A 27564-nucleotide genomic window follows, 5' to 3' on the forward strand; every position below is an offset into this window, starting at 1 on the left:
AAACGACTCGGATAAAATATAACAACTTGCACCGTGTACGAGTCATTCATGGTCCAATGTTCAAAATTTTCAGTGACGTGATTCAGTCAAACATAGCATGACGCAGACAAGAACGCCGCAGCTGTTCACCGTCGGAAGAAGATGCGTACCGACGGGGAGAGGCCGAGAGGGGGTACAACTCATGGCCACCGTAGCAGGTCCTTCACGCCAGAAACAAATCGTGGAGCGTAGGTCACCACTAGTCGTCAAATCCTGATCCGACGGTAGATACGACAATAGACCAACAAAAAGAAGTCGTGATCAGGTCAGCCGAGAAGGAACGCTGCAGGCGAACCCCATATCCGTGTTTCTCTGTCCGAAACCTCAAAGGGTCCAGATCCCCTACAACCCCAATACAAAATTTTCCACAATCAGCCATTGCCACGACCGCCCTATTAACGCCTCAAAACCGCGTAGGCCCCACGCCAAATCGCCCCCACTCTTCTACGTGGCAACCTATTATTGGTTCAGATACGAAAGTATTTCCTTCTTACCAAAAAAAAAAAAAAAATCTTACCTTCTTCCGTTCCTCGACCGCGTAGCCCCTCACGCGGTCGTTGAACCCGTCCTCCAAAAAGAAAAAGAACAAAGAGAAAAAAAAAAAAAAAAAAAGGAAAAAGAAAAGAGGGAGGGAGCGAGAGCTACAGAGAGAGAGAGAGAGGAGGACGGCGATCCGAATTGGAGTCGGACTATTTTTATCGCCGTGTATCTCTCGTCTCCTTCATCTCCTTCGCCTCTTCTCTGATTGATCTTGTCTCCCTCTTGCCATCGATGGGAACGCCAGAGTTCCCCGATCTTGGTAAGCACTGCAACGTTGATGACTGCCGGCAGATCGACTTCTTGCCTTTTACGTGCGATCGGTGCAACAAGGTACTCCTCAATCTTCTCTCTTCTTCTTTCCGTTTTTGATTTCTTAATCTTGGAAAACATCAGGATTGGTCATGGAATAATTATAGCATTGGATGGAATTTATGAGGAAATTAATAGAGGAATTTAATAGGATCCGATGCCTTCTTGTCTGAGAGGGAAGTGGGGTTTATATAATATGATGGAAGATCTGAGGATTTGCATTTGTATAGAATGGCTAATTATCTTGTTCTTGGTAGCGAACTTCAGCCTAATACGTCATACTCCGGGGCTTAGACTAATAACACAAATCTTTATGTCAAAACACCATGGAAAAGGCTAATCTTTGTGGATATGGGACCAGCAATCGATGTCAGGGAACAACAAGTGTGTCGCTATTTGTTGTCGGGCACTAGATAAAGTAAAGGAAGCCATTGTTCAGTTGGTTTTCTGATCACGAACTTGTGATAGGACTAACTTACGTAGAAAAACAAGGACCACACCCCACAACTGAATCAAACATTCCAATTATACAAATTTCTGGAGAGGTTGGGTGGTTGATGTATCTTGTCAAAAAGGAGTGTGTTTATGAAGCCATCATGCAAAACTCTTGTGAGGTGGAGGGCTGGGGGAAGGGGGAAAAAAACATTAGTCTTGTTGATTCTCGTTACCAATTAGCAATTTATGATTTACACATGATAGATGAAATGATATATGCTACTACATTTGTATAAGTTGTATCTGTTGAGCTCTTCTTTCCCATAGTGCATCATCGAATCATGGCAAAACCATCCAACTCTTGCTCTCAATTTTGATGGCGGTGGAGCTCAATGATCATTGTTTAGACTCATAAAGAAGGCACGGCAGGTTTATTGTGAGATGGTTTAACTTCAGATGTTTCTCTTTCAAGTTAGGGATCCTCTCAAGTTTATAGACCATCTCAGGTTCTGTAATTATGACTTTCTGTATATTGCAGGATGGCCATGATGCATTGGACCCTGTCCCACAATAGAGGGACAGCCATGGCTGGGGAACTAGACTGTCAAATTTGTTCTCTGAACTTGAGAGGATTCAGACTGTTTTCTTGTCCCCTTAAAATGTGACCATTGTGTTAAGCCTGCACGTAATCATTAGAAAATTCTGAAAAGAAACCTCATAGAAGTAGAGTTCATTAACTTCATTGAAGTAGGTCAGACTCACATAATTGAAAATGACTAGTATGGCTGTGCCCCCTATATTTAAGGGGATTTCACTTGTGGCCTTGGGCTAGTTATGGGGTTATCTTGTAGGTTGGTGGAACTTATCCTTGACTAATACAAAATATGACAAAGGATTTCTGTGAGATCCACAATTATCAGACCGACATGGTCTAGTTTTCCTTTTTGCCCCTCTCTTGTTTCTTTATTCTTTTTCCTTTTTCCCATTTGGGCTGTTGTTGATTTCTTTCTTGCGGGAAGGAGACTTATTTCTAACCCATCACACTCCTTAATTATCCAATTATCATCTTAAACCTTACTAAGGCTGGTGCTAGTTTCACAGATAATACTGGACATATGCATTGCATTGTCTAGATGGTTCACAAACAACTAGCATGAATTTGGATCAGAGTATATCATTGAAGCAATAACATTGAAGAAGTTGAAAAGATATTACTAGGGAGTTTCAAGAGAGGAAAATAAGAAACGAACTTTAATGGTATATCCAAGTTTGGCTAGATTAGGTTGGATTCAAGTTTGGTTTACAAGCTTTGAACAACTTTTGCATGTGTGGACCAGTGGGTACTAGCAAGACATGTTGTATATAGTCCCATACATGTTGGTATATGCTGATACTAGAACCGTCATGCACTCTTTCAATCATGCTGGTATCTATGCGGCATGGTTTGGACTAAATGGCATGGTATGATATGGGCCTGATACCTAGGTCCTTGCATATGCCTTTTGTTTATTTAACTTTATCACATGGTTGATGAGTTACTTCTTGTTATTGACCCTTTTTTCTTACATTTTTTGATTCTTCATACATCATATTCCCCAGAATCATTACTCTTCCCTCCTATATCAATTTTTAGTTAGCCTATAGCATCACTGTGGGACTAAGCCCAAATCTTTCTTTAAAGGCTTAAGCTCCATATTCTTAGAAATTGACATTTTAGTTCTTGTTCCTTCATTTTCTACTTCTTCTGCATATTATATGGTCAAATCTTTATAGGGGGATTAATCTACGGTCATAGGTTGATTGCTCACCATTTAAATGGAATAATATAGCCATAAGAGCTTGACTTGCTATTGAATTTGCTAGGTGCCAATCTCTTTTTCTGAAATATAATTCGATCACTATATTGAAATCCATTGCATGGTCAGACTACCATATCTCTTTACAAATTCATATATCATCTATCAATGCAGTTGAATAAGTTGGTTCTAAATTTGTTCTTTCAAATATAATCAACTTCTGATATAGATTACATCATTTTAGTTGTTAACTTCATAAAGATCGTTTGTTTTTAGTTTTAGTCGTGGTCCACATTCTCAACCCTTAGTAATTAACCTCCATTTTCACCAATTTAGTAGCTTATGATGGATTCTTTTTATTGTGATGAAAATTGTCCAACAAGTAAAGGGAATGAAGGAAGAGGTTTGTGGACCATGAAGTAGGGAGGCTAAAGATGATGAGGAAGAGATGAACACCAGAACAAAGTAGAAGTTATGAACCACAATTAAAAAAATTAATCCATCAATTAGTTACCTTATCTTTGATGTAACCAAAATATTTTTGATGGAACATGTTTAACATCTATCAACTTATTATATACATAACTATATAACCAAACCTCATTCCACCAATTTGACATTAGGTTAGCTTTACAAAGCCTTCTTTTCTAGTTCATTCCAATCATGGGCCACAAGAACAACTAAATCATAAAAAAGTAAATATACAAACTTAGAACACATAGATATATCCAAGGTTCACTGTATCCATACTGTACCACATACCGGCACTGTAATAGGATGGTACTGGTATGGGGTCCGGTACTGAAGCGATGGACTTTGGATATACTCATACCACTACATGACATATAATGGCATACATGTTTATTTATATCTGTATGCTGATTTATTAAAAGTTTTTTATTGCTAGATCTAAAATCTTGTGTCTGTCATCTTCAAGACGAGGAACAAAAGTGATGCAAATATATTGCATTTTCATGAAGTGCGTATTATTAAACAGTGATGCTGGACGGTCCAAAATTCTATATGTTATGCATCAATACAGCACATAAGATGTCAAACCTATCCTACTGATTGCTATCCCTTAGATGTGGCATACAAAATTGATTGCAAAATAAGATTAAATGAGCATTTTTTTTTGAAATTAATTTTAATAAAGAAAAAATGTTCGACTAAAGAAAATAATAAAGTAAAGAAATTAAATCAGATAAGAAATTATACCATATGATGTCCAACAAGCATGCAGTTATGCTATTATGATTAACTCAGATCAATTCACAGTCCATCCACAATGATCTCTTAGCTAAGTTTGTAGATGTCCACGTAGTCAATTCCTGCTCAACAATCACAATCAAGTATCATGTAGGAAGGGAAAGGACTGAATTAATTTCTGATTTTTTTTAGAAAGAAGTAATATGATAAATTTTTCGAGGAAAGAAAATAGAAATCAAACTATCTTATGAACCCAGCTTTTATTACCAATAGATGATACGTGTAGATCTGGATCTGGACAGAAAAATTAGCACTATAACCTTTTTTTTTGTGAAGTAAAGAAGAGCTAATACTTGACTTTGGGTTGAAGTTGGCCCAGATTGCTGGTATGGATGGCTGGTCAGACGTCTTGGATAGCACGCACCAGGAGAAGGAAAAAAAAGATCTTCGTCTTCAACCTCCGTCTTCTTCCTACTTTGTGAAATTTCCAAATTTTCTCGAATCTCGATCAGATCTCACTAATAAGTAATCACAACTTACAGAAAATAGAGGAGAACACATATCTAAAGAAGAACTAAACTTTGGATCTCGTCAAAACCGGTAACACCCCAAGAAAGAAACAAAGCTTTCACTACAACTCTTTAACAAAACTTGAATTTTATTCAATAATCATTCTCCCCCATAGCCAAAGCCTTGTAGGCTATTTATAGACCAACACCTCTGCGAATAAAAAAAAATATTTTCAATTTAAAGACTTATCTAAAAAAAAGGAAGGATGATCAAACAAGATCCTCTTAAACAGAAAAAGAAATTTTGACCAAATCTTCTCAAGCAAGAAAAGAAAGATGACAGAATAATTTTTTTTTCTAAAAAGAAGATGATAGAATAAAATCTTCCTAAATAGAAAAAGAAAGATGATAAAATCTTTTAAATATAAAAGAAAGAAAAAAATCTTTCTAAATAGAAAATTCAGCAAAATCTTCAAATCCAGATAGTGGATTCGGGTGCTGACTTGTGCCACCTTCTTTGATAGACCTGAAATTTGGATGTGGATGCAAGTTGGGCTCGGTCTGCATTATCCCTTTTCGGCTTGGAAAAATCCGACTCTGACGGATTATGGCTGATGTAATCCTCATAGAATCTGGGGCAATTTTTCTCAGCTCATGCTCGGATATCCATGTTACTTCTTCATCAGATCGGAATGCCCACTTCATCAGAAAGCTATGCGAATCACCTGATTGTGTGATAACAAGTCGATCGTCGAAAACTTGTTCAATTTCTTCTTTCTTTCTCAGAATATTAGGTATAGGCGGAAGTGGAAGTGGTGGTAGAGGTATACTTGTGGAACTGGGGCTGTTGATGGAAAGAGATTTATGATAGTAGCTAAGATCCTCAACATTGATCGTTGAGCTAAAACCAACATCAGTGGGCAAATCCAAGACATAAGCATTTAGATTTAGTCGCTTCAAGATCTTGAATGGACCCAAATTTCTCGCATATAGCTTTTTTGTGGTACCTGTGCGAAATCATTCTGGTCGAATCCTTACCATAACCATATCTCCTTTAAAATTTCCTTCACGCTGATGTTCATTTGCTTTGTTTGTATAAACCTCAGTTTTTAAAACAATTGCTTGTCTTATCTTATCATGCAAGTCTTTTATATATTGAACAAATGCTTCGGCATGCTGGCTTGATCTATAATCTATCGATAAAAGAATTAGGTCAATGGGTGTTCTAGGGTTGTAACCAGTGACAATCTCAAATGGACTCACCCCTACAGTGCGATAACCTAGTTATTGTAAGCAAATTCAGCCATAGACAAAATACTATCCCAATTTTTAATATGATCACCTACTAGACAATGCAATGAGTCACCTAGGCTTCGATTGACAACCTCGATTTGGCCATCTTTTTGTGGATGATATGACGAAGAAAATTATAATTTAGTGTTCATTAGTTTCCACATTGTTTTCCAAAAGTAACTCACAAATCACACATCTCTATCACTCACAATAGTCTTGGGTAATCCATGCAATTTTATGACCTGATCAACAAAAAGCTTTGCTATGTGAGTGGCGTCAGAAGTCTTCCTACATGCTATAAAGTATGCCATCTTAGAAAACCTATCGACTACCATTAGAATCGAATCATGACCTCGAATAGTCTTAGGAAGTCCTAAAACAAAGTCCATGCTCAAATCTTGCCATGGGGCATGAGGCATGGGCAAAAGTGTATATAAACCAGTATTCTTTCGTTTGCCTTGAGTAGTCTGACATCTACCACATTGGGCAACAACACGTGCAACATCCTGCTTAAGACTCGGCCAAAAGAAACAGTTTTCTACTAAAAGAATAGTCTTATCCCTGCCAAAATGTCCTGCTAATCCTCCAGAATGCGACTCCAAAATCACAAACTCTCTCAATGAGCCTTAGGGAATGCACAAGTGCCTACCCTTAAATAAATATCCCTCATGAATAACAAAATCAGGGTTATCATGCTGTCCATCTAGAAGATTCTTGTGAGTCTCACCAAAATCTGGACATGTTGAATAATCATCTTTGACTCGATCAAACCCTATAACTTGTGCTCTCACAGCATGCAAAGTCATAACAACACGACTAAGGGCATCAGCAGCTCTATTTTCGACTCCAGTAAGATGTGTTAAGAATATAAGTGTATTCCTCAAGAAACGCAACCCACTTGGTATGTCATAAATTCAATTTCTTTTACGACTTAAAATAACTAAGGGCTTGATAGTCCAAAAGTAAAACAAACTCCTTAGGTAACAAATAATGTCGCCAATACCGTAGGGCTTGTACAACTGCGTACAATTTCTTATCATATGTGGAGTACTTCATCTTTGCCTTATTTAGCTTTTCACTAAAATAAGCGATCGGATGACCTTCTTGACTTAGGACTCCACCTATTCCTACTCCAGATGCGTCACAAGAAACCTCAAAGATCTTCTTAAAATCAGGCAACCTCAAAATAGATGGAGTAGACATATGCTTTTTAATTTCATTAAATGCTTTATCTTCACCCTTAGTCCACTTGAATTCTCCATTTTTCATATAGTTCGTAATCGGAGCCATAATTGTACTAAAACCTAAAATGAATCTCCGATAAAAAGTGGCTAACCCATGGAAACTTCTAACTTTATGAATGTTCTGAGGTTGGGGCCACTCTTGGATTGCTTTGACCTTATTAGGATCAGCCGATACTCCATCTACAGATACCACGAAGCCTAAGAAAACAACCTTAGGTTGCATGAAGGCACACTTCTTGGTATTAATCTAAAGTTTTTCTCTCCTTAGAGTATCTAAGACTTGCCTAAGATGACTTAGGTGTTTGTCCTTGGTTTTACTATAAATCAGAATATCGTCGAAATAGACCATGAGAAACTTTTCTATGAAAGGTCGAAGTACTTGATTCATGATACGTATGAATGTACTTAGAGCATTTGTTAAATCAAATGGCATGACTAACCACTTGAATAAACCTTCTTTTGTCTTAAAGATAGTTTTCCATTCATCTCCTGGCCTAATCCTTATCTGGTGATATCCGCTTCTAAGGTCAATTTTTGTAAAAATCATTGACCTAGTCAAGGTTCGTCGTCTCGGTACCGACAGCCGTTTCGATCGATCGATGGTACAGTTCGGTACGATTCCGTACTGTACCAAATCGGTAGCGAACCGACGAAAGCATTGGATCTGAACCAAAAGAAGAAAGAGAGAGAAATAGAGAGAGAGGGAGGAAAAAAGAAAAGGAGGGAGGGGAAGGAGGGGGCGGGGCCATCAGATGTTCTCCGACTGGCCATCGTGGCCGTCGGATGGCGCAGTCTAGGCGCACGGCGCTGCGGGTGTGAAACAGAGGTGACGCCCTTGTTTCATAGTTTTTTTTAAAAAAAATCGAAACTCAAGTGAAGCCGGCAAATGGTTTGCCGATTTCACTGTTGATCTTCGTTTTAAAAAAGAGGATTACATGAACAGGGGCGACAGCTCCTATTCCACGATCGCGACGCCGTCGCATCGCTTCTGCCACCCCCTCCCCTAGCCCTGATGAAGCCCACATCCGCGATTGCGACGTCATCCGCTCCCATCTTCGGTGATCTCCCTCTTTTCTCTCTCTTTCTTGCTTGTTTTAAAGCCCTATTGGGCGAATCGATGAGCCGCGGACGCTTTCGCGGTCCTCCAGTGGCCGCAGCGGGCCACCATCGGCCTCCAACGGCTCCCGCTTCCCTCCCTCTCCTCCTCTCTCTCTTTCTCATTTTTTCTTTCTTTTCCTTCCTCCTCCGTCGGTATACCGTTTGAACCGATCGAACCGTGCCAGTTCCCCACTGGTTCGGTTCAGTACGAGGTGTACCGACCAGTTCAATACGGTACAGCGTTCAATGGATCCAGTCATCATATCAAGCATGTCGTCTAATCGAGAGATTGGAAACCTATACTTAATAGTGATCTTATTGATGGCTCGACTGTCGATACATATTCGTCAAGTTCCATCCTTAGGAGTAAAAAGTGCCAGAACTGCATAAGGACTCATACTCTCTTAATGAAACCCTTTCTAATCAAGTCATCTACTTGATGTTTCAACTCATCATGCTCCTTAGGGTTCATCCTATAGTGTGGCAAGTTTGGCAATGACGACCCAGGTACAAAATCTATTGCATGTTGAATATCTCTCATGGGTAGAAGTTCATCGGATAACTCATTTGGAGTCAAATCAGAATAGTCAGACAATAGGCTTTGAAGGTTCAAGGTCAGCTCAGTATTAAGGGAAGGCTCCTTTACCTCTCGGACAACTAGCGCGTAGACATCTCTAGAACTGGCTTCTCGACAGAATTGCTTCTAATTCAGAAAGTGAAGCGGTTTGGTCGGCTCTACCTTAGTGATGCTCAACGTGTTCTCCTTAGACATTGTTGGTCCCTTAGGTGCATTAGATTGGCTAGATGAATATTGAATCATTTTAGTTTTGTGGGGTCTCAACATAATTCTTTTCTTATCATGGGTGGTGTATGTGTTTGGACGACCATGATGTATAACATTATGGTCGTACAACCACGATCGTGCTAAAAGAATGTGTCCAACATCTATTGGGAGGACATAACACCACACTTGATCCCTATAGGTGGCAAAGTTGATTGAGACCAAACATCGCTCAGTGACAAGTATTGTAGTCTTATCTATCCAAGCAACTCTAAAGGGGCTCGGATGTGGTTTAGGGGTCAACTTCATCCGATCGAGGGCCATTTTGGCGACCACATTCATGCTGCTACCACCGTCAATGACGATCTTGCACACCTTATCCCCGCACTTAGTATAAGTGTGGAAGATAGCAGTGCGTCGCCAATCATCCTCATCCTTCTTGGTGGTAAGGATACAACAGACAATTTGCAAAGGAACAGTGTCATCGGCATCATCTACATATTTGTGCTCGTCCTCATCACTAGGAAACTCTTTAGTCTCAAGCACTACTTCCTCGAAGTCATCGTCATCATTTTTCATCATCAAGTTATACTTTTGAGGATACTTATTTGAGTAATGACTCATCCTCTCACAGTTAAAACACTTCAGTCGGGAAAGATCTGGTTTGGTTCCCTCAACTAAAGATTTTCCATTAGGGTCCATTAGGGTCTCGGTTAGGTTGATGGGAGGGCATGATGGGCTTAGTAGTATTTTGGCTCCTATCGGTCCACTTTCTAGTACTTGACTCCCTAGCTTGGTAACCGAAGCATTTGGTTGGAGGTTTGAGGTAACGCTCATACTCGATTGCAAGTTGGAATGCATCCTTAACAGTGGTGACTCGATGGGGTGAGATCTCTTTCTGGATTTCCTCACGTAGTCCTCTCCTAAATCGGGCTAAGGTCACATCCTCTTCTTCTTGGACATTATACCTAATAGAAATCTCATCGAACTTTTGCATGTCATCAGTTATGGTCATCAAACCTTGACGTAATGACAACATCTGTTCTATTTGAAGTTGTCTATGGGTTGAGGGTAAATATTTTTCACTCAATTTGGCCTTCATCTCATCCCACAACGTGATCGATGCTTGTCTAGACCTAGCCAATTGTCGCTCAACACTTATCCATTATTGTTTGGCCGTGCCTATGAGTTTCATTTTGGCGAAATAGACGCAACGGTCATCGGGCATATCGTACCAATCAAAGAATTGGTCCATGTCAGTCAGCCAATCAGTGAAAGTCTTAGAGTCAAATCTACCATCAAAGGTTGGGGCTTTAATTTTAACTTTCTTGGTAATATCGTCATCTGGTTGGAAGTTGAACCTAAAAGGGTTAGGCTGGTTTCTATCGCCTACGGCTCTAAGAGCTGTTCTAGCAGGAGTAGCATTAGGGTTCACAGTGTCATCCATGGTTTGATTAGTTTTAAGGGTGATCACATGATTTCCTATGTCATCTAAGTTAGTATTCAAAGCAGCCAATTGTTGTAAAATCTGATCCATTGCAGTGGAGTCAAAAGATATTGATACAGGATGATAAATTTTACCACTCCTAAGGATCGTGCAATAATCAGGGAAAAGAGGATAAATCAAGACAGCTCGAACTGTTCTAAGATCACCTTCAGGAACTCCAAGTTTAAAATCAACCGATCAAATTGATCAGGTAAGTGTAAGATTGGTGGGAGGCTTCCCGTGCTTTCGTAACGGACTAATTAAGTAACCACCGTTCTTCAGAACTGAGTCCCTAAACCACTTTTCTAGACACCAATTGGTTAGTCAAAATCAAATCCGATCCATCCTTTCGGTTTTCTTGTCCTATTGAGCTCGAATTCCTTAGGACTGACATGTAATTGATTTTAAATTAAAAATTTAGATCAATGCAATATGAAGAGTGATGATTTTTGAGCTAAGGAAGGATGATCAAATTTTCATTTTATCTTATTTAATTGGGTTAAGTGCCCTTAAATCAATTTGCCTCCTGCTTTGATACCAAATTTGATGCAAGACGGTCCAAAATCCTATATGTTATGCATCAATGCAGCACATAAGATGTCAAACCGATCATACTGGTTGCTATCCCTTGGATGTGGCATACAAAATTGATTGCAAAATAAGATTAAATGAGCTTTGTTTTTTGAAATTAATTTTAATAAAGAAAGAATGTTCAGCTAAAGAAAATAATATAGTAAAGAGATTAAATCAGGTAAGAAATTATACCATATGATATCCAACAAGCACGCAGTTATGCTATTATGATTAACTCAGATCAATTCGCAGTCTGTCCACAACGATCTCCTAGCTAAGCTTGTAGATGTCCACGTAGTCAATTCCTGCTCAACAATCGCAACCAAGTATCATACAGGAAGGAAAAGGACTGAATTAATTTTTGATTTTTTTTTTGGAAAAAAGTAATATGATAAATGTTTCGAGGAAAAAAAATAAAAATCAAACTATCCTATGAACCCAGCTTTTATTACCAATAGATGATATGTGTAGATCTGGATCTAGGCAGAAAAATTAGCACTATAACCTTTTTTTTTTTGTGAAGCAAAGAGAAACTAATACTTGACTTTAGGCTGAAGTTGGCCCAGATGGATGGTTGGTCGGACGTCTCGGATAGCACGTGCAAGGAGAAAGGGAAACAAGATCTTCGTCTTCAATCTCCATCTTCTTCTTATTTTGTGAAATCTCCAAACTTTCTCGAATCTCGATCAGATCTCACTAGTAGGTAATCACAACTTACAGAAAATAGAGGAGAACACAGATCTAAAGAAGAACTGAACTTTGGATCTCGCCCGAACCGGTAACACCCTGGGAAAGAAACAAAGCTCTCACTACAACTCTTAACAAAACTCGAATTTTATTCAATAATCATTTTCCCCCATAGCCAAAGCCTTGTGGCTATTTATAGATCAACCTCTGAGAATAAAAAGAAAATATTTCCAACTTAGAGACTTATCTAAAAAAAAGGGAAGATGATCAAACAAAATCCTCCTAAACAGAAAAAGAAATTTTGACCAAATCTTTCCAAGCAAGAAAAGAAAGATGATAGAATAAAATCTTTTTCTAAAAGGAAGATGATAGAATAAAATTTTTCTAAACAAAAAAAGAAAGATGATAAAATCTTTTAAATAGAAAAGGAAGATGAAAAAAATCTTTCTAAATAGAAAATTCAGCAAAATCTTCAAATCCAGATAGTGGATTCGGGTGCTGACTTGTGTCGCTTTCTTTGATAGGCCCGAAATCCGGACGTGGACGCAAGTTGGGCTCGGTCTGCATCAAACAGTTTTTTATGCATCATCTATATGCTAGTATCTATATTAATGTGATGCATAGTTGATCTGGTACACAATAGTGGGTACACCATACAATACTAGTACCGAATCGATATGCCTTTTTTTTTTTTTCTATTTTTGAAAGGGAGAGGCAGAGGAATTTGCATACCGATTATCGAGTATTGGTACGCCAAATCAGTCCTCATACCTAGCATACCAACACTGTACCAAGACTAGTACAAGGTCCGGTACTGAAATTGCAAACCATGTACTTGATGATGTTGTCAAAATGCGTCTTTGCTGCCTACTTGATGATATATTAATGAAGTATTGACTTAAGTATAAACTAAATTTATGCTACTTTATATGTATAGATACTTGAATATATTTGACATATGTTAGGTAATATATTTGGTACCTTTTGGGATTAGCATTGTGGTAAGCCTGGCCAAGAAATGGAAGCAGGATGCATAGGCTCTCAAACAAGCTTCACAGTGCTGATTTATGAATCATAACCATTTCCTACCAGCCTTATAAAGGCTAACCAAGGTTGGATTTATGAATCTTGCCGACAGTTCATTCCTCCCAAAACTACGCCTATTGCCAGCTTTCCTGAACCCTTTTATTTTTCTTTGCAGTTTAATCCATTTTATTATGCCGATCGAAATATAGAGAGTAACTCTATCTGCAACTGCCATCTACTTACTTTGTTCTTATTCCTGGCTATCTGCAAGCAGCTTGACTTTTGCTATGTTTTACCCTTTTCTCAAACTTATTATTATTAAATATACAGTTTGCCCTTAACTTGATTATAGCCACCTTCCATAATTTGGCATTGGTAAATGATATCAGTGAAGTTACTTTGAAGGAAAATTAATTTAACGAGTCTAAGATGGGAAATCGACAGATTTCTATGTAAAGCTGCCATGGTCAAATGCAAGATATTGTGAATGATGCTTGAATCTAAATTATGGAACATATATTTCGAGTTTTCCTCTGGTATCAGTTGTCATATATTAATATATGGCAATTCCAAAGGAGGTACTGTCCCATGGTTAAGTTAATCCATCTGGTCCCATCCAAGAGTAGATAAACTTTTTGATGATCTTTCACATGATTCCCTTCTATATTGAGGATTCCTTTTTCATCTAAGATGAGGAGTTTTTTTGGGCAACTTGGTCTCTCGCTTTCATCAAGCATGGATCAGCATTTCTTATCAAACATCTGCAGTATTAAGGAATTGGTACCTGTGTATTTTTTGTGCGTTAGGTATGATTCAAGTCAGGATTGTTATCGGAGTACTTGTATGCTGATGGTATGGCAAAGTAAACATATGGTACTCAAATACAATTTATTCCATAAAAAAATACTAGCTTTTTGAATCACATGGAGACCATGTTCAATTAGAGAGGCTAGACCTAATTTATAGCCGAACTATATAAATGCTAAATGGAAACCAAGTATATTCTTTCTTGTCAAGAGTGTCAGGTGCTCATACAACTTAGGAACTCCTGCTATCTCCTAAAACCGGTATGATGTTGCATCAGTCTTAACAATTATTTTTGTGTTATTTTTATTTTTGTTATATTTACATCAGGCACCAAATGATTCTGTATTGAAATGGTGACCAGGTATTTTGTCTGGAGCACAGAAGTTACACCAAACACCTCTGTCCAAATGCAAACCAACAGGATGTGACTGTCTTAGTGTGCCCACTATGTGCTAAAGGAGTTCGCTTGGTTCCAAATGAAGACCCTAATATCACATGGGAGTCTCATGTGAACTGTGACTGTGACCCATCAAACTATCAGAAAGCAACCAAAAAAAAGCGGTGTCCTGTTCCTGGCTGCAAAGAACTACTAACTTTCTCTAACACGTTAAGATGTAGAGACTGCACCAAAGAACACTGCTTGAAGCATAGATTTGGGCCTGACCACAAGTGTCCTGGACCAAAAAAACAGGATTCTGGCTTTCGGTTTGTTGGTCTGCTAAATAGGAGTCAGAAACGTGAGTCACCATCAAATAACTGTTCAAATGGTTCCTCATGGTGGGGTTCAAGCTTGCTTACTGCAGCATCAAATTTGAGGGCTTCTGCTGAAGCGGGCATGCAGAAACTGAGCGATGCAACCACCCAAGCTTTGCAAAGGGCAAAGGATGGAACTGCACCCAGCAGTAGTGGTGGTGCACTTGTGGAGCAGTGTACTCAATGTCCAGCAAGGTTCTCCACTGTGTCTGCTCTGATTGAGCATGCTGAAAAATCTCATCAGCGCAACACTCAGCCAGTTCATAGTAGGGTGATGATCGACGTGTGCCCCAAATGTAGCAGAGGATTTCGAGATCCAGTATTGTTGGTGGAGCATGTTGAGAGGGATCATGGAGGGTCTTCAACTGCTTAATAGTAAGCACAACTGTGCATTACATTTTCTCCACCCTCCAAAACAGTAGGATTTTGCTATATTACTAAATAATTAGATTTTTTATTGATATTGAAGTACCCTATCCATATTTTTCAGTCAAATGACAAATCCATTCGATCACTGAATAATTCTCTACTGATTCTTGCATATTTGTTCAACGGATTATTCCATATGTATTGCAATAATGAATAGACATATATTTTCGAAATTTTAATTACTATTTTGGATGTCTTGCGATTTTTTGCAATAGAATCAAGATTATTTTACAATATCTGAATTTTGCTTCTTGATAGGGGAGGCATTACTGATCTCTCCTCTTTTCTGAGATATGGTCCTTGTCTTCCTGATTTCTCCTCAAAGTTTGCCGGATCAAATACAGAATATACTCTAATTGTGATGTTGTAATTAGTTTTTCTGAAGATAAAGTAGGATTTCATATTTGTTTCTGCAAAGTTAGTTTTCTAGACAAACATGTGAGCACATGCACACTCACACCAGAGATGATTGTAACAATATATTTATGTTTCCTTTTTTTTTTCTAAGCGACCAGATCTCTCTGCATTGTCTTAACTTCAGTTAGATGCACTCTCTTCAACAATTACATCCGTAGTGCTGCTTTTATTTATGATATATCATTTTAACTGTGCTGATTACTCTCTTGGCTTGTTTTCAACTTCTTGCCTTATCTAATCTCATATTACACACAATTGCTTTGTGGAAATAATTCAACTACATTTTTGAGTTAATTTGCATGATGGCGCTTGTCATTGTAACTTTCTATTCCTCGTTGTTAAACAGATATCAGTGCACACCTGCAGCCTGTATGGCAAGTAGGTCTCCATAGACTGTATGAGCTCATTTACACTTATGTGCAGAGACCTTGCTTCTGTCCATGCTGTTTATTGTATTTCTTCCTTTTCATTTCTTTTTGTAGTTGGCCCTGTGTTACTGAAACTGCCGTTGCTCTGATAAGTGTGCATATGGATGAGGCTCTTGAAGCAGATTCATATTAGTTCATATTGCTGGAAGGATAATTGTTGCTTCTGCTTTGTTTACTGGAAGCAGTCTACTTTCGCTGTAGTGTGCTCAAATGCAGGCGTTCTCCAATTATATTGGAGATATTACATCAACATCCAAGTTACTTGACATTGTTGCTGTAATTCCTGTCACCAATTTGAATTAAGAAATGACTTTTTTTTCTCTCTTTTTGTTTTCAACGTTTGATTAAAAGTTGTTTTCTACTTCAACAACTCTCTACATGTGACCATGTTGATGGTTATTTATGGCGTTCAAAATTATCAATAAGATGATACCCAATCAATACGATGTCATAACAAAATGAAATTAATACATCCGAGTTGCCTTGCACGAGCACATATTTTCATCTTCCACTTCTGGCGATGCGAAATGTTAATCTCTCACCTCTCATAACCTGTTAGGCCAACGTGTGGAATTGGCCCTTTGGTTGGTGAATTGGTGCGTGGTTCTGTAAGTTGTCAGAAGTGGGTCCATTATTATTATTATGCATTTCTTGAATCGTCTAAAGGCTCGTTAGATTTACCAGGCTGGCTTACATTTGACTAGCAATCAAATTAGACTACTCGGGGCCTGAATCAAAGCATAAAGGTTTATACATTTGGGAGCCGTATTTTTATGGGTGTCCCTTTTATTATATGTGCTGAATGTGTAGTGAAAAGCTCCATTGCTGTATTCGGCGATCTCGTGGTTGTCTTTGGGGTCGAGCTTTAGGAGGCTTGTCATCCCCCATTGGTTGATGTTTGAAGACTCATTATGACTTGCTTTTACCATCTGATCAGACACACTTTCAGGAAGGAAAATAATGCAATTAGCTGAATGGCATCCTATGGACTCAACATACCGGTTCTATTGTTTGAATTTGTACCGCTTTGGTTCCTCGTCCACTTCACAACCTGATTTTGTCAGATATTTAGGACTGTATTTACACCTTACACTTTTAGTGTAGCTAGTTTCAACAAAAAAAAGGGCTCCTCTGCGAATGTAGATAAACAGATAGAAGTTCTACAGTTTTCCATAATCATTTAAGCTCTCTTGTGGATATTTTGTGTTGATAGGTGCAGAATTTTGATCCAAGTACTCGATTAAAAGCAAAGACCTCCAAAATCTTACCTTGTGTTCCCAGCCCTCGGTTTGAGGTAGAAGAGATAATTGGAAATCTATTTTTAAAAAATTACTATCTTTTGTAACCGAATACTTTCGTCCCTCCGTTGTAGTCTAGTTGGTTAGGATACTCGGCTCTCACCCGAGAGACCCGGGTTCGAGTCCCGGCAACGGAATAGGTTTTTTTGTCAAATGCACCCCGACCCTTCCTTCCCCAGTTCATGCCCAGAGAAGTGGTTGTCGCTGTGGATGAGGAGCAACTTGTGCATCTCTAGACTGATGTAGGCCTGGAACAGACAGTTTCGTTGATCATCAATATAACATACAGGAAGATTCTCTCTTTAAAACATGAAACTGCCAAGCAGTTGTTCGATGAAATGCCGTAGACAAACTGGCCGGCACGGACGACGATGATTATGGCTCTGAGGAGGCGCTGCGGCTCTTCGACGAGAGGGCAGAACGAAGGCTATGCTGGGATGATGAGGAGGAAAGAGGAGTGGGAGAGAGATTGAGATCTAACTTCTTGAACATTAAAATTTTTAGATAACACATTTAATTTTAAATGGTTTTAGTCATTAGAATCATAAAGTTTTGATGCTAACAAAGTACACTTACCAACCAATTAGTCTACATTAAAGAAAAAATTTTCTCGATGGTTCTTGAATCATGGTGATGCAAGCATCATAATACTACTTAACTGGAACTAGACACCGGCATGTGTGAGTTGGGGCTTTTCCCCAGGGTCCCACTCCTTTGCGCAACAACCAAAAAGATTATTTGAATTTTGGTTGGTAGATCCACATACATTTAAATCTGGATAAAATAGTGTGGCTAGGTCTATATTGCACCCCCCACCCCCCGGGTAAAAACTGCAACAGCTAGACCCTTGTATATGCTAGGCACTCTTATAAAAGTTTATGAACGTGCTTTTTGTTAATTATTCTAGAGGGGCTTTAGTACCATGCAAACACGACGCATTTATGCATATATGTATCCCAAAGGAAATATCCCTTGCCATCCGGCAGTAGCATGCAAAGTATCCACCCCAAATTTGTATATCAAGGTCATATAGCCTATGCTAGTGGCCCATATCCTCGATCATGCATAAATTTTATAAGATTCAAATGTCAAACACCTATGGATGTTTGGTTTATAATCAGAATCAGAATCGAAATGAAATTAGAATGGGAATCAAAATAACCATATTTCACGAAGCATTTAGTTCGTGATCGAAATTGAAATTCGGATGGAGATTTGAATCCTTAGAGGAGAGTCGAGATTAAGTTTTAGAAGAATTGGGACATTCTTGTTTTACCCTAGACTTAGAATTAGAATTGGATTCTTTCCAATTAAATGGTTAGAACGAAAGTTATCCATTCTCATTTCCATTCCAGCCCCTAGCTCCCCTCAACCAAAGATCCCAGGTATAGGTCTCTGTTGTAACCCATAGAGATATTTTGCACTAATGCACTTCTGGGTCATGGCCACCTTGGGTGAGGATAGGCTTCTCAAAGACAGCTTGGCTCATCAAAAAAAAAAAAAAGTCTTGCTTCTTAAAAAAAAAAAAAGAAGCAGTTTTTTTTCGGTGTAACACTATTTTGACTACCGTTTGGCATGCAAAATGAATATTTGAAAAAAAATAAGTTTCTTTTTAGTATACGGTAATGATTTTAACAACCACTTGCTAGACTCCAGATCGAGGTGGATGAACAGGGTCAGTCTCCTATTGATCTGGAGTTCGGTGTCTGTCCAAGAATAAGATCTCTTTGGGTGACCTAAAAAAGAATTTCATACTCATCGAAAATTCTCCGATGGGGGATCCTCCGATGATTAAATTAGTCGGAGTTTGAGAACAATGAAGAAAAGAGAACGAGAGAGAGAGAGAAAGAACCTACTCTCTTGGAGAGAAAAATTTATCTAAAATCCTCTTGTACCTCTCTTTATATAGAGAGAGACAGTTATACATTACCTCCAAATTCAATAATGGAATCAGAGAATCAATATCTACAATCGTAAGGATTATGTGTCATGGACATTAATTACATGATATTAGCTTACAAGCCCATTATTAAAGAAAACTGTCCGAAATATTAGGAGACTTGTTTGGAGCGATCCTTATTTCTATGACAGCTTGATGATCTAGAGCTTCATCTCTTGTCGTTGATACAGTCCCGACCTTAGAGTTAGCATATGTGCTAGCTCGAGGTTGGGTTGTAGCTGATGTAAAGGAATCATTTTGTTAGGACAATCTAGTTGTCCAATCTTTTATTCCAGATGTTCGAGGAAGTCCTTTGGCTTTCTTTCAAATTGTCGATATCGGATCCGAGGCGAGCATTCAGTAATATAACAAAGAAGGGAAAGTCGAGGTTGGGTGATAGATTCTCCTCATAACACTTGCCCCCACTTGAAGCCTGAAGTGACTTTGCTGTTTTGAACGAAGGAAGTAGTTGACTTCGAGACTTGACCTCAGCTTTTGGTCCAATCTTTAGATCAGGTTTTTGAATTTGTATTATTTGGCAAAAGAAACTTTGAAGCTTAATCAATGTCACTCGCAAATCCTACCACAATTATGAGGTATGGATTAGATGTCAAAGTGTCATGGCATAATGATTGGGGAAAAGAATCTTGGGCTTGTCGTGATTTGCCACATGTTGATCATCGGTAGGCTCTGTACTATACCTCATGGATCGGCCTACGTGGCTCAATCTATGGGAGGTGCGACGAAGAGTAGCACGATCTTGTATTATGAGATGGAGTGATCTTCCCTTCAGGGCTAGCTATAGGCCGATCATGGTGTTTATGAATTGATATATAGATTTGGATCTTTAGCCTGACGAAGACGTTAAGGCTTAAACAAAGAAAGTATGTGAGGATCGTGTAGACATGTATTTATCCTATATCGATTATTCGCTGGGAAGATCTTGGATACTTATACAAGACTAAGAAATCCAAATAATATCTTCCAATTAGTCTTTTTGAGTGAGATCCTGAATTGTACCAATTGTAGAGTGTTGACATCATGCTGAGGACTTGTTGCAAATAGTACCCATTCAAAAAGGTATAAGATGAACTAATAGGTTGACCATATGTAAATGGGACTAAATAGTGCTTTGTGGGGTCATAATATTTAGCTATAAGGTGGGTACAGACATATGCACTTGGTTTTGCAAAGCTAAGAATATTGAATTGGATACACGACAAAAGTTGGGTGATTGAGTATTAAACAACCAAATTTGGGGAAGCTTAAAAGTTACACCCCAAGTGTTTGCAGTGATGGAGAACTAATTGAGCTTGTGCGAGGTCTCAGCAGGGTTGGATGGAAGTTGTCAAGATTGGAATTGAAAAGGTCTTGGCTATGAAGTAAGCCTAGCTACTGTTATATTTAGAACTTGGTTTCCTTTATTGTTGTTTACCTATTGGAAAGGTTAAATGCAGTTCTATAATGAAACATTAATCTTTTGTATGTTTTCTTTTTCACCTTGTGCCTATTTTACATTATTGTTTTGATTTTTTGAGAGCTGGTGCTGGTTGGTAGAATGATTTTCATTCTATTCTTGAAGCAGGGCATCCAAGGGCTAACCATTTTAGTTTTTGTTTACATAAATGCTGTCTTGATCTTGAAACTGTTAAATTTATAAATGATGTGCACTGATTAGAGTTTTGTTGCTATTGAAGTCTGGAGTATCTTTTGTTTGAATGCCTTCTGGCACCAAGAAATCCAAGTCAGTTGGTGCCTTGGTGAGATAAAATTTTGATGTGTTAGGATTTAACACTTCGAGATTCGATCTATATTGAGCCCACAGCGAGGTCTGCGATGAAAATGGAGTCCAACGAGATCAAGATCACCCCAAACGAAGCTCGGATGGAGGAGATACGAGCTTTTGAAGCTTGCATGAGATTTGAGGTGCCGGAGGACCGGCGGCGGGCCGGCGAAGCGGTGGCGGCACGGCCGCAGGCGGCGGAGCGCGGCCCAGGCGGGGCCAACATGCGGCCCAGGCGGGCGCACGCCCAGCCCACGTGCGGGCGCACGGGGTGCGGCCTAGGCCCACACACATGGGCCGGCCCAATCCTAAGCGCTTTGCCTGGGGCCTGTATCTCGATCCACCATGGACCGGGCGATCCACAGACCCACGTGTGGACCACAAATTGATTTTTCCAACCATTTTTCGTAGTCCACGATACTATTCTATAGACCGGAGTGTGATCGGATGGCCCAGAGAGCTCCCGATTATAATCCAACAGTCCAGGCCTTCATCTAGGTTTATTTGGGCTGTGCTTGTGCTTGTGCTTGATTAGGATTGGGAATCCTAATCTAATACTTGTTTAAGCCTTTAAAAGGCTAGGAACACCTGAAACAACGTGGGGTGGCTCGATTCTTCACAAGGTTGCTCGGAAACCCAGAAAACCCAAGAAGAAGAGAGAGAGAGCCGTGTGATCGAAAAAAGAAGGAGCTTCAGGGAGGCTTTTGGACAGCGGACAGCAGTCGCTTCAGGGGTTCAGAGGGGTCTTCCAAGAAAGAGAGCTTTTGTGAGGGGAACTTCTAGTGAGAGAGAAATTGGGTGTACGAGGGTTGAGGTTGAGATCTTCTCTTATAAATTTTTTTTTCATAGTGAAGTGTGCATGTCCCGTGGAGGCAAGCCCTTTTGTGCCTGATCCACGTATTTGATTATTTTTTTTTTTGTTTCTTCTTTCTTTCTGCTGCATCACGCAGTACCGAAAAAGTCTTGAAAAGTGGTGTCCTGGCCAGATATCCACCCAACAAGTGATATCAGAGTGAGGCGATACAAGGACGCAAACTGCAGCGATGGTAAGCAAGACTGAAGATGGAGAAGACATGATCAATCAAGATGGAGATCAACAAGTTTGATGGTAAGAGCAATTTTTTCTTGTGGCAAGCAAAGATGAAGGACGTGCTCATCCCACAGGATTTGATCGATGCTCTCTTGTGCGATGAGAAGCCGACTACCATGAAGATGCGGGATTGAAAACGGCTACAGATGCAGGTGGTGAGTACCATTCGCATGTACCTAACGGATGAGGTGGTAATCCATGTGCTGAGCGAGATTTTTTCGATGGTGCTGTGGTCGAAGCTCGAAGAGTTGTACATGGTGAAGTCTCTCACCAACACTCTTTTCCTCTAAAGGCAGTCCTACCAGCTGCGGATGACTGAGGGACAGAGTGTGCAGGAGCATCTAAGCCACTTCCAGAAGATCCTCACCGACCTCTTCAGCGTTGGCGAGAATATTGAGGAAAAGATCAGGGCATTGGTTTTGCTAGCGTCGCTTCTGCATTCGTATGAGTCTTTGGTGACTGCTCTTTTAGTGGGGAAAGCACCATCAAGATGGATGAGGTCACCACAGTGATACTCCAAAATGAAGTTCTTAGGAGGGAGAACCCAGCTTCAAGCTCAGATAGCGGTAGCTCAGCTTTGGTGGCTTCTGAAGGAGTAGGAGGCGGTAGACGGAGTGATAGGAGATCGTGATGAGGACAGTCTAAGTCCAGGAGGGACTTAAGCAAAATCAGGTGTTATCGGTGTGAGGAGTTGGGGCATCTAGTCAGAGATTGTCCTCAACTCAAAAATCAGACAGTGGCTGCGGTATGACAATCGGCAACGATTCAGATAGAGATATCCTGGAGATATTTGATGAGGTACCTACTTCTTTCCAGCAGTGGATATTAGATTCTGCATGCCCCTATCATGTATGTTGCAGAGAGGAATAATTTGACTCCCTAGAGAACAGTGAGAGCACTATATATCTGACGGATGGATCAAGCTGTGCAATCAGAGGCATTGGGATGGTCAGCTGGAGGATACATGATGGTGCAATGAGGAGATTGGAGGAGGTCCGATACATATCCAATTTCAGACGAAATCTTATCTTACTTAGCAGATTGGATTTGAGAGGCTACAGGACGGTAGCTGGTGGAGGAATCCTAAGAGTGCTACGCGGCGATAGGATTGTGTTGGAGAGGAAGAAGAGGAGCAGAGGACATTATTATCTGACAGGAAGCTTGGTGCGAGGTGGAACTTTGGGAGCCAGGTGGAGTCCAGAGCGAGGTGGAGCTCTAGGTGGAGGTGGATCGGGCATGAGACAGGAGATTTGGGAGGACGAGAGGCGACGTCACAAGGTGAGATTCCTATTACCGCAGGATGATACCTCGAGTAGGTCTCAGGCCAAGAGGAGCACAGCATACAATGGAGATGGGATCGAGCGGCCTGGCTCGACTCCCATGTTTGCCTATCTATGATCAGTAGGCGATTGCCCCAGGGCATGGGGGCGAAGAGATCCAGAAGCTCTCAGAGTTAGGAGGAGGTCGAATATCGAGTCGAGATAGAGATTGTTAGGATTTGATACCTCAAGATTCGATCCATATTGAGCCCACAGCGAGGTCTGCGATGAAAAATGGAGTCCAACGAGATCAAGATCACCCCAAACGGAGCTCGGATGGAGGAGATACGAGCTTTTGAAGCTTGCACGAGATTTGAGGCGGTGGAGGACCACCGGCGGGCCGGCAGTCGCAGGCGGTGGAGCGCGGCCCAGGCGGGGCCAACGTGCGGGGCGTGCGGCCCAAGCAGGCGCGCGGCCCAGCCCATGCACTGGGCGCGCGGGGCGCAGCCTGAGCCTAGGCGCCTGGCGCGGGCGCAGCCCAGACCCACGCACGCGGGCTGGCCCAGGCCCAGGCGCTGCGCTTGGGGCCTGTACCCCGGTCCACCATGGACCGGGCGGTCCACAGACCTGCGCGTGGACCGCAGATTGGTTTTCCAGCCGTTTCTCGCGGTCTACGGTACTATTTCGTAGACCGGAGCGTGATCGGACGGCCCAGAGAGCTCCCGGTCACGATCCAATGGTCCGAGCCTTCCTCTAGGGTTATTTGGGCTGTGCTTGTGCTTGGGATTGGGAATCCTAATCTAAAACTTATTTAAGCCTTTAAAAGGCTGGGAACACCTGAAATAGCGTGGGGTGGCTCGGTTCTTCACGAGGTCGCACGGAAATCCAGAAAATCCGAGAAGAAGAGAAAGAGAGCCGCGTGATCGAAAAAAGAAAGAGCTCAGGGAGATTTTTGAACAGCAGACAGCGGTCGCTTCAGGGATTCAGGGGGGTTTTTAAGAGAGAAGTTTTTGTGAGGGAACATCTAGTGAGAGAGAAATAGGATGTACGAGGGTTGAGGGTAAAATCTCCTCTTGTAAATTTTCTTTTCATAGTGAAGTTCGCATACCCTGTGGAAGCGAGCCCTTTTGTGGCTGATCTACGTATTTGATTTTTTTGTTTTTGTTTCTTCTTTCTTTCTGCTGTATCGCGCAGTATCGAAAAAATCTTGAAAGATAGTATTCTGGCCAGACATCCACCAATATGATGTCACTAAGTTTTCAGGTGCAATAGGCTTTCAAGTATTATCAGAAGATGAAAACAATACGTAGGCATTATTCAGACCAGGAAAAGCTAGAGCAGAACTTGGTCAAACGGTTGCTGCAAGGGAGGACTTTCAGGAGGCCAGAAAATTTGCCCCAGGCTATTGTGAAAGTGCTGAGGCTGCTCGCTGAACATGGCAAAGCTGTCTATGAAAAGCAGAAAGAGATATATAAGGGGATTTTTGGACCCAGGCCGGAGCCCAAACCCAGAAGGTTGAGTTGGGTGGTTGTTTTCTGACAATGGCTTTTATCCTTGGTTTGCAGCCTATTCAAGCGCCGGCGGCCTAAAGCTGACTAAGCATTGTGTGATAAGCAGTAAGCACTCAGCACCAAATGAGACCATTAAAAAGCATTTTAATTTCTTTTGAATCCCTTAAGGATCCTGCGTTGCTTGTTCCTTTATATTTATATTGTTAGTGTTGGTGCTTGTCTTCTGTTTTGAATAAAAAAAGCTCTCTCTCTCTCTCTCTCTCCCTCCCCCCTCTTCTCCCCAGAGGTGGCCAACATGGGCGTCCCAGCGCCGGCCCAAAGTGGGCCGAGCCTGGCCGGCCTGTTCCTTCGGGCCAAACTGGGTTTGGGGTCCGCAAGCCCAGCACGAGTCCAATAAAGACTAGATCCGCTCCGTTTTGGATCTATCCAGGCCCGTAACGATAACATAATGGAACAATTTTTTTTTTAAATTTTAAACAGTAAAATTTCAAAAAAATGTCATTTTTACCCTCTCCAACAGGCATATAATGGCTATATTTGAGGGTAGGGAGGTCATTAGTAATTTATATAGCTCTTTGATAAAAAGAATTTTCAAAAGATCAATATACCCCCATCAACGGTTATAAACGATTAGTTTGTAAGGATATTTTGGGAAGCATAAAAATTTCTAACAACTATAAATAGAAGTTCATTCTCACAATTTCACCACACCAAATCCAATCCATTCTCTTAATCCTTTCTTACTCTCAATCTTTGTCTCTCTACAAACTTTCCTATTTACTTGCTTACAATCAATTTTGCTCAAGCATGCTTGAATTCTCTCGAAGTTGAAAGATCGAGCTATTAACATCGACTACCAAGCTCTCTCATCCTCTATTTTTGATGAAGAGTATATTGTTCTCAACATAATCTTTTTATTTTTACTTCTTTTTATTAGAATAAATAGATTCTTATTACGATAGCAACCCTAATATGACCCCCAATGAGGAGACAAATACTCTTGAAGAAACCACTAGTGCTCAAGTATGTAGGACTAGGAAGAGAACTAGTGAGGTATGGAGAGATTTTGATGAATCTACAAATGTCTAGGTGAACTATGGCAGTTTGCAAGAAAATGCAAAGCCGTCCTAATCGCTAGATCATCTAATGGCACTGGCCACTTAAAACGCCACATAGAACAACATAGGACACATGATGCAAGAATCCAAACCTAATTGAATTTAGCTGGGGCTAGTCTTGGTTCTTAAAAATATAGTCAAGAAATGCAACATAAAGAGCTTGCTAAATGGATAATTTATGAGGAAGAATCGTTTATAAGAGTTGAGTCAGAAAAATTAGAGTGATTTATCCAATAGAGTCTACAACCTCAATATAAACAAATTAGTAGGAAAACAACTCCTAGAGAAGAAACGAAGCAATATATTGAAATGAGAATTGAGCTTCAAAAATTATTAAAATCTTTAAATTGTAGAGTATCAATGACTTGTGATATTTAGACTGCTAATTACTAATGTACTAGTTATATTTGTTGCACTGCACATTTTATAAATGATGAATGGAACATAAATTAAAGAATTATGAGTTTTAAACTACTTGAATTTTTATGCACTGCATTTTAATTTTGAATGCTTTAATGGCAATTACAACATATTATGGCATTCAAAATAAGATATTATCTATTGTTTTTGATAATGCATCTAATAATACTACTGCTATTTCTTTACTGAAACAATCATTAAATCCAATTTTAGATTGTGGGTGTTTACATATTAGATGTGCATGCCATATATTTAACTTGTGTGTGCAAGATGGATTAGGTATTTTAAATCGCTTGATTACTCGAATTAGGAATGCCATCCGATTTATCAAGCATTCTTCTTCAAAAAAATAAGATTTCAAACAACTGTGTAACTCCCACGGTAAGACATATAAAAAATTTAAACTTGATGTTATGTATAGGTGTAATTCCACATATCTTATGTTAAGTAGTGCATTTGAATATTCTGAGTTGATAAATGCTTTTGTAAATTCTTGATTATCTTTTGAGAAACCTTTAACTTTTGAGGCTTGGCGTGTTATCAAAATTTTACAAGATTTTTTAAAAATATTTTTTAATGCAACAAATTTTTTATATATTATTCCACTTTCTATGAATTTTTGATATATATTATTCAAATTGTTGAAAATTTTTCTTTATATAGAAATGGTGAAACTTTGACCCCTCGAGTTCATGCAATGGAAGCCAAGTGGAGAGAATATTAGCCTAGGTTAAGTATTATACACTCTATTGCTACTATTTTTTATCTTAGAATTAAATTAAATGGTGTTCTTTATTTACTTGATGAATATCATGAGTATACGCTGACCGATTCAACTGGTGCTAAAGAAACAGTCAAACATTATTTGTATGCCATGTATAGTTTGTATGATGCCAGGTTTGGAGGCAGTAGAGTTGGTATAATCACATCTAGATAAGTAAGTATAAATAGCAGCAGGAAGCACAACATATTACAGCGGATAGTCCAACAGCAATGGCAATCAGATGGTAGTTCATCTTCATTGTCCCTATCATCGGAATTAAACTTCTACCTCATCAATGACATCACCGCTGCCCTCAATCCCAATCAGCTGGATAATTTTGATGTGCTGCAATGGTGAAAATCGCAGCAAAATACTTTTCTAGTGCTTGCTGCTATGGCATAAGACATCTTGACCTACCAATATCTACTATCATTTTAAAGTCTGCATTTAGCGTCAGTGGATGAGTCTTGGATAAGAAGAGAAGCAAAATGAACAAAAAATCTATAGAGATGTATGTCTGCTTT

The 27564-nt window shown here is 39.8% G+C and overlaps 1 protein-coding gene and 1 non-coding gene across 5 annotated transcripts; both read left to right on the forward strand.

The window, feature by feature from the left end:
• Nucleotides 1–575: 575 nt before the first annotated feature.
• On the forward strand, nt 576–16183 carry LOC105056645 (zinc finger AN1 and C2H2 domain-containing stress-associated protein 16). Of its 4 annotated transcripts, XM_010938932.3 has the most exons (4): nt 577–909; nt 14194–14960; nt 15778–15809; nt 15914–16183. In XM_010938932.3, the coding sequence occupies exons 1-2, from the start codon at nt 811–813 to the stop codon at nt 14956–14958; spliced, it is 864 nt and encodes a 287-aa protein (XP_010937234.1). In that variant the 5' UTR covers nt 577–810; the 3' UTR covers nt 14959–14960; nt 15778–15809; nt 15914–16183. The 4 variants fall into 4 exon arrangements, with proteins under 4 accessions (XP_010937242.1, XP_010937234.1, XP_010937215.1 ...); XM_010938913.3 differs by having other exon boundaries at nt 15778–16183; XM_010938923.3 differs by lacking the exon at nt 15778–15809.
• Nucleotides 16184–17221: 1038 nt separating this feature from the next.
• TRNAE-CUC (transfer RNA glutamic acid (anticodon CUC)) lies at nt 17222–17294 on the forward strand. Its single transcript has one exon. It is a non-coding gene; the product is annotated as a tRNA-Glu (tRNA).
• The last annotated feature ends 10270 nt before the right edge of the window (nt 17295–27564 follow it).

The sequence above is a fragment of the Elaeis guineensis genome, chromosome 2 (genome assembly GCF_000442705.2).
Source record: "Elaeis guineensis isolate ETL-2024a chromosome 2, EG11, whole genome shotgun sequence".
Lineage (NCBI taxonomy): Eukaryota > Viridiplantae > Streptophyta > Magnoliopsida > Arecales > Arecaceae > Elaeis > Elaeis guineensis.